Raw genomic sequence first — 12,338 nt, 5'->3', positions numbered from 1 at the left:
CTTTGAAATTAAAATAATTTTTGTCAAATAGCACCATACATTATGGAATTTTTAACATGTTTCTCTCAGTCTAAAGAGCATTAGACTATTAATTAATTTATTCATTTATTCATTTATCTGTTTATTTCCAATCTAACCCCTACCAGCCATTTCTTCATTCTTGGCTTTATATTTCTGTGTGAGCTCATTGTCCGGGGCCTTCAGCTCTTTCAGCATGATGTTCTCTTTCCCAGAATCTAGAGACGAGACGACAGCATTACCGTCAGAGTTCAGGACAGTTATTCTGCCATGAGAACGATGCTCTTCACACAACCAGGCTGTTTTCCCATTGGGCAGATGACATCTGAAACAGAGAATAGTCAAGATTGAAAAACATATGTGTAGATCCTTCTGCACTGGTGGTTTTATTTAAAACAAGTTTTTCACAATGTTTAAAACAAAATTAATTTTTTTAATCAAAAATCATAATCATACTTTCTTAATTAACTTATTGATGCTTTCTTAATCATATTTAATAAAAAAAATACACCTGAAAAAATTACCTTGCCAGTCCAGCCATTGATTTGTTTTTGTCTGCTGCCATTACTTCTTCCAGTAATTCTCTGTACACCTCTTGCCACTCAGACACTACTGCTTGTGGGGCCTGACAAACATAAAATCAAATATAAGTTTGGTACTATTAGTACCTTTTATGTATTTATATATTTTAATATGTAGTCTTGACCAAAAGTGCACAAGCAAAAATGACCCAAACCTTTTTCTGGCATATGAGATATGGTCCAGTAATAAATACATACAACACTAGTATTAAAACAAGCACAATTTAAAGACTAACAGGCTTATGTTATGGACCTAATAGATCCCACCATGAAAATAGCCACAGTTTGCAAAATAATAAAATAATCAAATTAAGAAGAATAATTATTCTATATACTTCCTATACACATGCTTGGCTGCAGTGAGTCAGAAATTACCCATACCTCTTCTAGCCATTTGAAGTACTTCTCCCCCTTTTCTCCAGTGATACAGTTGAGTGTTATATCTTTACTGTGTCTCACAATTGCCATGATGCGGACCAGGTAAGGAATTAATTTGTGCAGGAATGTATCATTCACATTGTTGGCCAGGACAGCACTACCAGCTATGTGCCAGCCCTGGAATAGTTGATGATTTAAAATAGTTCTGATATGTTTTCCTTTTTTATTGGTAATATTATAAAGGGTGTATAAGATTTCTAATAATACCCAGCCCTGGATGATTATACTCCTTTATTGAGATACCTTCTAAAAATTGAAAAGTAGAGAAAGACATGGCACATGGGATCACTTTGAATATAAAATATACATGAAAACTTTCAGTGATCAAAGAATAAAGAAAAATATTCAACAAAAATTAGTTCCTTGGCCTCTGACAGTGAGGTAATGAAATTTCAATATAATCTTTTAAAGTATCAATAATGGAAACAGCATTAATATAGTTAATCAAAAAACCTACTTCAGTAGAAAACAAATAAAAAACTCTAAAAAGGGAAAGGAAAAAACTGACCTGTTCATGTTCACACAGAATTTTGAAGCAGTATTGTTGTTGAAACTCAGCCTGAGGGTCGCTCTCTGTCTCCTTCTCTTGGTCATCCTCCACCTGCTTGGCCTCTTCAACCTGTTCCTCTCCTGTAAAAAATATACCCAATAGAAGTCACAAACTTTTAAGCCCATTGGGCCTTTGGTAATCCCATACTCTTAGGATAAACTGCATGGCCCAAAGTTGAAATAGTAGTCAGTCACTGAATAAATCTATAAAATTTACTGGTCCAGCTTAAATTTTACTGGTATTTGGTGTAGGGCTAGTGTTCATATTGCAAACTGTATGCTAGCTACCATTACCATTTGTTTTATCCTCTTCATCAGTATGGTCAATCACAATAAGGCGGGGATATGGAGTCATGTTGAATGAGTTTGCAAATTTTGCCACCTGGCGCAAAAACTTCCTTTGGGCCAGCTCATACAGCTCCTGAAAGTTTTTTTTAAGTGTTAGGTATTGAAAAGAGTTGAGATAAGTGTCTGAAATGAAAATTAAATTTCAAGCTATATCATCCAGAATCAATTGCAGTTTAAACTTATAATAATCTGACAGAAGTCAATGTCCTCTTAAAAAGCAGTTTTTCATAAGAAATTTAAGACAACTTTTTGGGGGTCTGCTTTAATTGATTTCATGAAAGCTTAAAACATCCTTCTTTGAAGGCAGAAACACATCTTTTAGTCTCTTTAGAAACTATTTGCCTTTTTCTCAATATTTCAGAATTACCCAGAATTGAAATGGACCAAAATTGTATGTCTAAAAGTTAACACCAATATTCAATCTTAAGTTCCCTTGTAAAACCAGTTCCAGCCTCTCAGTTATAACCACCCCTCTCCATCTCCAAGCCATCTGTATCCATACCTGAAATGAACTCGTCTTCTGCTGCTGGTTGACCTGCTCCTTGTGCTTCTTTTTCTCATTGCCGTCCTTTTCGGTCAGTGTCTTCTGGTCATCCTTGGGCAAGTTCTCCTTGACCAGTGCTAACAGTTTCTCCATCTGGTCATGGGCAATCACTGGATAGTTGATGGACAACATGCCAACCTATGGGTTTTAAATGGTGGAAAATAATTTATGTGGAGATTTCATTCAGTGGGATGTTGTTTTACAACAAGAAGTACTGTGTCAACAGTACATTTGGTGTGTCAGCATATTATGCCAATAATTTATATAAAGATAATAGAGATAATATGTAAGTGGTAATATTGTGTCAGTTTTGATACTATTGTGTAAAGTGAGGCAGAGTCTTGACAGGTGACAGAAATCGAACTGTCTGGTGTGACATTATTGTGTCAAGTGTGATAGTATTGTGTCAGGTGTGACATCATTGTATCAGGTGTGACAGCATTGTGTCACATAAGGCAGCATTGTGACAAGTGACTGAATTCTGCCAGACATGTCATACCTCTGACTGTCTCCAGTTCAGACCACTTCCCACAGCTACAATTACAATGGGGAGGTTGAGCGCCGTCTTGGCAAAACGAAACTCCATGTTGCAGTTAGCTGAGAGTGCATACTGGTCAGATATACAGGCCACCACCAGTTTGGCATTCTGGAGACCCACTGCTATGTCTTCAAACAGACCATTCTGGGGGAAAAGAACAACATCATTTTTAATTTATGAAGTGTTGTGTTAAATGCATACTATATGCAACTTTTCATGAAACAGGGCACTGTCTTAAGGGAATGCTGCACATAAAAGGATCACACTCAGGGATGATATTGGACCTTAAGAGAAGGAAAAAAACCCTGAAAATACAAGCGCCATAGGTGCACAGGTCTTTCTTGGGGATCGGGAAGCATAAATACAACACCCAAATATCCAGATTTCTGTATAAGACCATGTTTCTTTCATTTCTAATACTTACTGCTCCAGTCTGTTCTATATCTAGCCAGCACTTTATTCCGTGGCTCTCCAAGAAATCCTTATATTCCCTGGGGTCGCCATATCCAGTGGCTCCCTCTACCTGACGTGTCCCAAGTTGCACTGCTCTGGCAGAATTGGCCCAAGAATAACTGATGAACACTGGAGGGTAGTCCACACTCTCATCTTTCTTCAGCAGGGTGTTACTGTCTAACTTCCTTGCTAGTTCTTCCAATTTGGAGTTGTAGCGGTCCTTTTGTTGCATGTTCACATACAGCTTTAATGAAGAAAATTACAGGATAGTATTAATAACTTTGTTATTATTATTATTATTTTTTTTTTTGGTTTTGTTTGGTTTATCAAAGTATATCTGCTATTCTTTTCACTGCATGTTCATCAAAAACAGCCAGAATGAAGAAAATAAGTGACACTTACATGTGCCTTTCTATTTTTCATGTACATGCAGCTATCTAACATTTACTTTACATACACAATCATCATTTCTATTGGGTATTTGCAGCAATATATTTTCTTCTTTTAAAAATAACACGTTACAAGTACACTACACCTTTTCAGTCTATAATATATTTGCTGCATTAAATGTTTTTCATATCTTATTCTTATTTAACTCTATTGCCACAAGTTTGAGCACTGTCACCAATTTATAGAGCACCATCTAAAGCATATATGCAAAATTCCAACTTCTCATTCTGATTAAAAAGTCCAGAACTATTAATTCTAATACCCACCTCCCCTGCCACAAGCAAACCAATCTGACTGGTCTGCCAATCCATGCTGTTGCCCAGGACGACCAGGACAATGTTTTTCTTCAGGGTGGTTGTGGCATACTTAAACATGGTGCAGCACTCTCCATCCTCGATGTAGTTGTCAGAGATACAGGCCAGAAAGATCCTGGCATCACGCAGGGCTATGGCTGTGGCCTCCAGACTTTGAGAGCTGGGGTCTTCTGGGAACCAGCTGTAATGGTGAATTTGGAAGCAAAATGATAAAACTGGACAGCAAACCACCATAAACAAAAATTAACTAAAAATAAATGAATACTTGGCAACAAGGAATAGTTGGCAGATATGGGGTTGAAAATAAAGTACAAAAAATATCAGTGTCTTTATTTAATGATTATTCAGATGATTATTCAGATTTGAGATGGATGCTAAAGCAACCTAGACAAGAAGGCCTCCAGTGAACTTAGACAAGTTATAAAACATTGAACTATCAGAAGCTTTTCATATCCTCATCCTCCACAAAAGATCTGCTAATTTCATGATTTTTGTGTGCTGAGCTGTATTGAGATTATCTAATATATTATCTGTCCAAATAAAATAAGAGTCACCACTTGGTGTCAGACATCTTCATTCACTATTACACTGACAATGTTGCCATCTGATAAAACTAAACAAAAATCAAATAGTTTTAACTTAGAACTGATCTGAACAGACCCAAATTGAACAGAATCAAATGCAAAAATAGTCTACCATCTGTATCCAGAATCCTCCAAATCTCTACAGATATCCTTAGGTGACACACGGCTCTCGTTCTTCTCTGGTAAGTCTGCCACGCAATATGAGATGAATATATCTGGAATAGTATCAATACTATATTTCTCCAATTCATTATATTAATAAATAAAAATAGAATTAATTATCAACATAAATATTAAAATCATCAAAAAGTAAAGGAAATAAATGACCTTACACACCTAAAATACACTGATGCTCAGAGACAACAATATGATTTGAGACAGTGGCTGAGACAAAAATTAAAATAGTACCTGCGGTGAGATCCTTCCTGAGGTCAGTCAGTCCCCTGACAGTCTGGACCAGCTGGAGGTCATAATCTGAACTACTCTCTGGGGGCATCATACCTGCAAAATACACATAGTCAGTGCAATGACATAGCTAGGTAAACCAAGCAAGAGGGGGGTGAAAGGCATATAACCAGCCACATATACCCCACTTTTCAAAATCCTGGACATGTTAGTTGATGAAGTGGTATATGTAAAATGGAACAGAAAAGTTTTGTCGAGTAAACATGCAAAAGTTACAGTGGCTTTTAGAACTTGGTAAAAATCGGATTATGTAACTATTAATTTGCTTTTCATAAATAGGTACTGTATTCCCCTACAAAATTACTATTCAAATCATAACAGTGCAAAAATAATGAAAATGAAAATAAAAACTGCTACTAACTGTGCAAATCTCTCAGTGGTATGACGTGGAAATACTTGGAGCACTGCAAGAATGGCGCCTTCAGCTGGGTAGCTCTTCTGATGGAGGAGGCTGCAAACATGTGGGGGTCTCGCACATGCTGGAAAGCATGAACAAAAATAATTTACATTCAATTTGTATATCCATGTTAAAATTAATCTTATTAAGCATTAATGTACAGTGATATTACAAAAGAAAATAAAAATTGGATATGTACTGATTCAAACCATGCGTTTTAATGCTTTTTGTAATAATTAAACATGATTTTGAGTTGTAAGAAAAAAGCAGAAAGTAATGGCTTGGGAGCTTTTAAAAGGGCTCTTAAAAAGAGAAAATCTGCCAAGAAAAAAATCAGATTTCTCTTTTGAATAGAAAAAAATCATGACTAGATATTATAATTTCCACTCACAGCTTTAGAACAGTCTGGACAAGGCATGAGGTAGTCATACACCACCCCCTGGAAGGACTCCATAATCAAACCCTCGTACACCTCATGGACCAGGAACAGAACATTCTCTGGGGAGGTGCCTATCACTTTAACATGAAGTTCAGAGTCCCTAAATATACAAACAATATTTCTCTTGGTATAAAATCAACCCTTTGTAAAGAAAATAAGACAAAAAGGATATTTTAATCATAAAACAACTCAAAATGGACCAATAAAAATACAAACAGATAAATTAGGTTGCGGCGCATGCTTAAGAAGAAGTATATGATATTAAATGATTTGTGGTAATACATATTCAGCTGTAAGTATTATAAAATTATATATCAAGTTCAAATGTCAACTTTTAATTATCTCTTCTGTCTTGTTATGGAAACAAATTATGTCATCATAATCTAAGATGAAAAGCTTAAGAGACTACCATGAATTCGGGCACACATTTATTAACTGCTGTGTTTGAACCTTATACATCTCATAAACAGATATACTAGTTAGCTCAAGTGACCTGTACTATGAAGTACACATAACTGCTGTATATGAACCCAACAATCTTGATTAAAGAAATGATCCATCTTACTTATCACTAATACTTCATACCTTAGCTGCGTCAGAAGTGCTACGTGCCCATTCTTTCTCAACATGGAGCCTCTCTTCCAGATCACGGAGCTGTCCGAGAATTCATAGAGTCTCACCTGGAAATTATAATTATAAAAAATTCTCTTTGGTAATTTGCTTTGAGATTCGCCATTACTTCGATGATTTAATCCCAAGTCTAACTTTAACATTCTACATGAAAATATTGTAAAAGGCATTCGTTTGTACTTTGAAATGATATAAATAGTGAATAGATTTCTTTCAACCCCCAATTCAAAATTAAGCACATAATAAAATATTATCTTTAAAATTGTATTGTAGTGTATTCCCTTGTTTGATGCTCATGAAACATAAAAAGGGAAAAATTGCTTGGAGACTTCATTCTTATCAGAATCTGCCCCAATTGTTCTTCTACAACTGACCTGTGCTCTGTTGAAGAGTCCCGCAGGCAAATAATCAAACTTGTAGACCATCTTCGCCTCTCTGTGGCCTCTCTCTCTGTCCACCTCTGGCCACTCAAAGTGAGGCTGCCTCTCGGGGAGAAGGCACGGTACAAGATTGACAGGTTTGTCTGGGAGTTGAAAGGTCAAGTCATACTCCTCTGTGAGACGCAGCAGCCAGCTGTGGAGGTCCTCTGGGTAACTCTTCCACACAATGGGTATGTCCTTATGATCAAAGTTACCATCCTAATGAAAAAAAAACACACACAAAATTAAAATCATGCCAAAATTAAAATCATACTTATATCAATTACATATTTAAACAAATGATAATTCGTGTATCAATAACAGCATTATGCAATTCATTATCAATGACATTAATATTAAATAAATAAGTTCACTCTTATTTATTATTTTTTATTCAATAAAAAAAGTCCATGATAAACACTTCACATGCTGGACATCCACAAGCCACTGTGACATTCTGCTGACATGTCATAAAAGATCTAATTTACCACAATAGGAGAGTCCATGACAGACACGACACATGACATGACATCCACAATCCACTGTGGGTTGATGACAACATGTGACTTGAGAAAGCTGCTGTCAAAGTGCTGTAGACTGCCCAGGTCATGCAGGAACTGAACTGCTTGGCTCAGCTGTGGAATAAACATTCAGTGGAAATAGTCTGGCTTATTGAGAGGTAAGTGTGGGAATAATTTTGCAGATTGACTGGCTGTTGACTTTACAGAACCAACTATAAAGAAGCTTCTATACTTTTAAAACTTCATAAAAAATGAACAGCTATAGATTATCAACATGAAATAAATAAATAAATAAATAAATAAATAAATAAATAAATAAATAAATAAAGCCTGCATGTTCACTTATATTTGGTATTATGTTGTTTGGTGTACCTCTGATTCATCAAATATCCCAGTCCTTGTTTGTGACAGGGTTTGGATGTCATCATATTTCACCACACTTTGGGTAGATCTCAGTCTGAAAAGACACAATTTAACAGTGTCAGTCTATTCTTTCAGACAAATATGTTATTGAAAAGAGCATTGAAATTAGGATTTTTTTAAATTATTCATTTATTTCCAGCATATTTTGTATGTTTATTGGTTCATGTGCCCACTGCATTTGTGTTATTATGTGCTAATTGGTTTGTGCATTTTGTGATTCTCCTAAAAACGTGATGACTTCTGCAGATCCAACTGCACAACAAATTGGCATATGGAGGCGTTAATTACTTTAACTGCATAAAACTGTTTCAATATGAAGCAGAGCATATTCAATGGATTTTTTTCATAAAAGAAGATACAGTGTACCATTTGCAGAAATGTACTTCTAAAGAATGTACTAGAAATGAACTTCTAAAGGATAAAACTGCCATTTTTCCACTTTCTCAATTCTATCTTGTAGAATTAAGTCTAATAAGGTGAAAAGGGACTACTGACTTGAGGATCTCTCTCTCCAGATTGAGCCACGCTCTAGGGATCTGTTCTCCCATATAAGACTGAGCCAGGGTCACATCAAGAAGCTGGTCCTGGAGGACTGGAATGCCCTGTAAAAATAGCAATTAAATTTAGTATCAGTATAAAATGTCAACAAAAACTTTTTTAAAAATATGCTCCTCTGAGATAAATACAACAAGATTTTTACGTGTTCAGTTCTAGTATTCAAAAGATAAAAAATATATCGAAAACAAATAAATAGCTGAATATTGATAGTAAACAAAGTGATCATGATAATGAAACAAAATAATCAATTAAAAATCACATTTTAATTTGTAGATATCATTCACTTGATGCAATGAATCACACCCAATGTATCATAGTCACAACCAACACAATGTGTCACACCCAACACTGTCTCACCTAACACAATCCAGTACCCACCTGCCCACTGTGAGAGCTGACAAAATGGAATCCTTTAATCTGACTGTATTTTTCCTGCATTTCTTCAACAGGGATCTCCACTTTGGACACTTCATCCAGGTGAGTGCCTACCACCAGTATGGGGGCCTTGGGAGCATGGACGGCTATGGAGTTCAGCCAGAAGTCTAACCCAGCATGCTCGTGACCTTGGCGGATGTTCCACAGGAGGAGATAGACTGCTCGATCTGAGAGAAAGAACTGAAAAAAAAAAGATTTTTTAAGTTGTGGTCAAACTGTAACTTTGTTAAGCAACAGGTACACATGTATAGGGTATAATGAAAACTGTGTCATACCCCAAAAATGATTTTAGATTCTTTAATTTAAGCCAAAAATAAATAGTACACTTAAATATGATATTAAATATGTCTAACTTGAGATATTTCATAGAGCAATATTTTAAAAAATAAAAAGTAAGAAAAGAACTGTTTTCAGGATCTTGAAATTAAGCAATAGCTATGCCATCCTTTAAAACAAATACTTAATGTCTCACCTGATGTGTGTTGTAGTACACAGTTTGTCCTGCAAAGTCCCACACAGAATAGCTGATGCTGTCACTGTCTCGTGTCACCGTCCAAGTACATATATCTATCCCATCAGTCACCTGGGGCACCTCTGTTGTCTTTTCCGTCGTACCCTGGCCACTCATTATAGCCTTAACCAAACTGAAGAACAGAAATACCAAAAAAACTACATGTCAACAAATTTCTTAGAAAATATATTTGCTGTCTGCATTTCACTGAAGGCACTCCAAATATTCTGTTGAATTTTCATGTTCATGGATTATTATATACAAACACTTAAAACTTGCATTCTGTAATAAGACTAGTTCACTCTGTTATCTTAACATGCTAAGTCTTTCAAAAAATAATTATGAATCAAATGAATCAAATCAAAAGTTATATGATTGCGATACTTTTATTTCCAGACCACCATATACATCAGGTATACTGATGTCTTTCACAAAAAATATTTGGTAAATATTTGTGCAGTTAAGTGAAACTCTTCAATAATAATAAAAATAATAATAATAATAATAATAATAATAATAATAATAATAATAATAATAATAATAATAATATGCGATGACAAATATTAAATACAAATAAAATATATGCAGTATTTTACCTAGTTTTACCAACCCCACCAAGTCCAACCAACATCAGTTTGGTCCTCTTGCACTCCACTGATCCTGATAACAGCCTCCTCAAATACACCAGAGTGGACTGGAAACCTTTGGCGATGATTTCCTTGGGTGGTGTACGCACTGAGGGGCAGTCTTCTAGTGCCAAGCGTTTCAGAGGGAGTCGCCCTGTGTAAGGAGAGATGGTCTCCAGGTAAGGGTTGTTGGACAGTATCAAGGTGTCTAGTTTTTTCAGGTTGCCAATGCCGTCTGGGATGTGAGTTATTCCCTGGTACTGAAGATCAAGAAACTCCAGGCTCTCTAGATCTAGGATCTCTGGAGGGAAACCACTCTGTTCTAAAAAGAAAAAGCTTGCACGGTGCAGTTTTATAGAGGACATTTGGTCAAGATCATCAGTGCAAGTTGTAACTCATATTGATTTTACTATCTGCTACAAAATCAAATAATTGCTTCTTGTAACTTCTTCATTTTTGGTATTTTTAAGTAGACATTAATTTGAAACATATAATATTCAATTTTGTGGTAATCATTGAATAAAATACAATTTCAGACTGAGTTCATGGGGAATAACAATTCCATTTTCCCCAAATAACAATCTTTTTCAAAAGGCTGATAGACTGATAATGCCTAAAGAATACCTTGTGCGTGCGTATGTGCGAGCATGTGTGTGTGTGTGTTTTTTAAATGTTTACCCTCTGTTCCTCTGAATCTAGGGAATATGTGGAACAGGCTGGCATTCATTTTGGCCACTTCATTCTCATCCAGCAATCCATTGGAATCCTCATCAAAGAATTTGTACAGTGTTTTTTCGTCCTAAAAAAAGCAGGACCACCTCTTTACTACATAATACTAATAATAGGCAATAAAAAATTGCAATATTTGTAGCTTCGGGACCAAAAGACCTTTCCTCTGGATTGTGAAGATTATATAGTAATCAAAGTTTGATCTATATTTTTTCTTTTCATAATTATTTAATATTTATATCAACTAAATTGAGCAAAAGAATTTATGCCTTTCTTTTTATGTATAACACGTAAGGATCAATTTCATGCCATGCTTATCATTGATATCTAAACACTGAAAACATATTTTAATTTGAATCAAATGTAATATTTTGATCTGATGCTTATGCAGTGTACCAGCACATCATTAAAGACCAAAATATTTTGGCAAATGCACTCTATTTTGTGAACTCTAACAAATCTTATAGAATACTTACATCTTTGTGCTTTTTCAGCCATATTTCTGCTCTAGTTTCCTTGATGGAATGGACAAGCTCTGCCAGAGACAAAAACATCTTTGGCTGGCATTTGAACCAACACATGCCAGAAAGACTCAGAGACTGGAGCCTCTTGAGTTGACAGAAAGTAGGTGGCAGCACATGCAAGCAGTTATTCTTCATGGAGAGATGCTGCAGTTCCTTCAACTTTCCAAAGCTTACTGGCAAACTCACCAGCAGAAGCTCATTTGCCTGAAGATGTATCATATTTTCGAGGTGGCAGACAATTTCAGGGAATTCTGGGAATGAATTTCCAGATATATCCAACTCCAGAGGATACTCTTTGAGGTCGGCAAAATCTTCTGGCAGGGTTTCCAACTGGTTCTTCTGTAAATTAAGCTTGCACAATGCTCTACAACTTCCAATACCTCTTGGTAAATTCACCAGGAGGTTCTTGCTGACATCCAAATCCACAAGAGACAGAAAAGATGAAAAGAATTCTTCTGGGAGCTTTTCCAAGCCAGCGTTGGAGATGCTGAGGGAGCGAATAAGTGGAGCGTGGGATACACCTTCTATACAAAAGTTGGACATTGGAAATTCTGTCAACTTCCTCTCTTTGTCATTTTTATCCATTAGGCAGTTACTGTGTGCCTGGCAAAGCAAGAGCTCATCTCCATCCTGTGTAATCATGTACTGGAGCATCTTATTCTGCTGTCCAATGCTCACAATATGCTGTAACAGGAAATACATGCACTTATTTAAACGTTCTTCACTTACTTATTCTGCTGAAAAAATCATTAGCTGGGCATCTTTGAATAAGTAAATGTCTTTTATAGATTGGGTCCACCAGGGGTAAAAAGGCCCACTTTATCAGAAAAGGACTCATCTTTCA

General features: G+C 35.9%; 1 protein-coding gene across 1 annotated transcript in view; it reads right to left on the bottom strand.

The window, feature by feature from the left end:
- LOC106177527 (uncharacterized) overlaps positions 1-12,338 on the bottom strand; it is a 45,399-nt gene that overhangs the window by 3,780 nt on the left and 29,281 nt on the right. The window contains exons 36-58 of the mRNA XM_087007524.1: positions 11,447-12,178; positions 10,920-11,040; positions 10,212-10,563; positions 9,577-9,748; positions 9,048-9,284; positions 8,607-8,713; positions 8,061-8,145; positions 7,656-7,802; positions 7,123-7,386; positions 6,704-6,798; positions 6,071-6,218; positions 5,644-5,761; positions 5,226-5,318; positions 4,930-5,032; positions 4,186-4,414; positions 3,441-3,713; positions 2,978-3,160; positions 2,437-2,616; positions 1,881-2,007; positions 1,546-1,667; positions 981-1,154; positions 543-643; positions 144-343 (exon numbers count right to left, since the gene is read on the bottom strand). Of these exons, the coding sequence (XP_086863650.1) occupies positions 144-343; positions 543-643; positions 981-1,154; positions 1,546-1,667; positions 1,881-2,007; positions 2,437-2,616; positions 2,978-3,160; positions 3,441-3,713; positions 4,186-4,414; positions 4,930-5,032; positions 5,226-5,318; positions 5,644-5,761; positions 6,071-6,218; positions 6,704-6,798; positions 7,123-7,386; positions 7,656-7,802; positions 8,061-8,145; positions 8,607-8,713; positions 9,048-9,284; positions 9,577-9,748; positions 10,212-10,563; positions 10,920-11,040; positions 11,447-12,178 (4,363 nt within the window). The remainder of the gene's footprint in view (positions 1-143; positions 344-542; positions 644-980; positions 1,155-1,545; positions 1,668-1,880; positions 2,008-2,436; positions 2,617-2,977; positions 3,161-3,440; positions 3,714-4,185; positions 4,415-4,929; positions 5,033-5,225; positions 5,319-5,643; positions 5,762-6,070; positions 6,219-6,703; positions 6,799-7,122; positions 7,387-7,655; positions 7,803-8,060; positions 8,146-8,606; positions 8,714-9,047; positions 9,285-9,576; positions 9,749-10,211; positions 10,564-10,919; positions 11,041-11,446; positions 12,179-12,338) is intronic.

This window comes from Lingula anatina, chromosome 3 (genome assembly GCF_051362555.1).
Source record: "Lingula anatina isolate TDL-2025a chromosome 3, LinAna3.0, whole genome shotgun sequence".
In the NCBI taxonomy this organism is placed as follows: Eukaryota; Metazoa; Brachiopoda; class Lingulata; order Lingulida; family Lingulidae; genus Lingula; species Lingula anatina.
The sequence above is the reverse complement of the archived record's forward strand: the minus strand, read 5'-3'. Positions and strand labels throughout refer to the sequence as shown.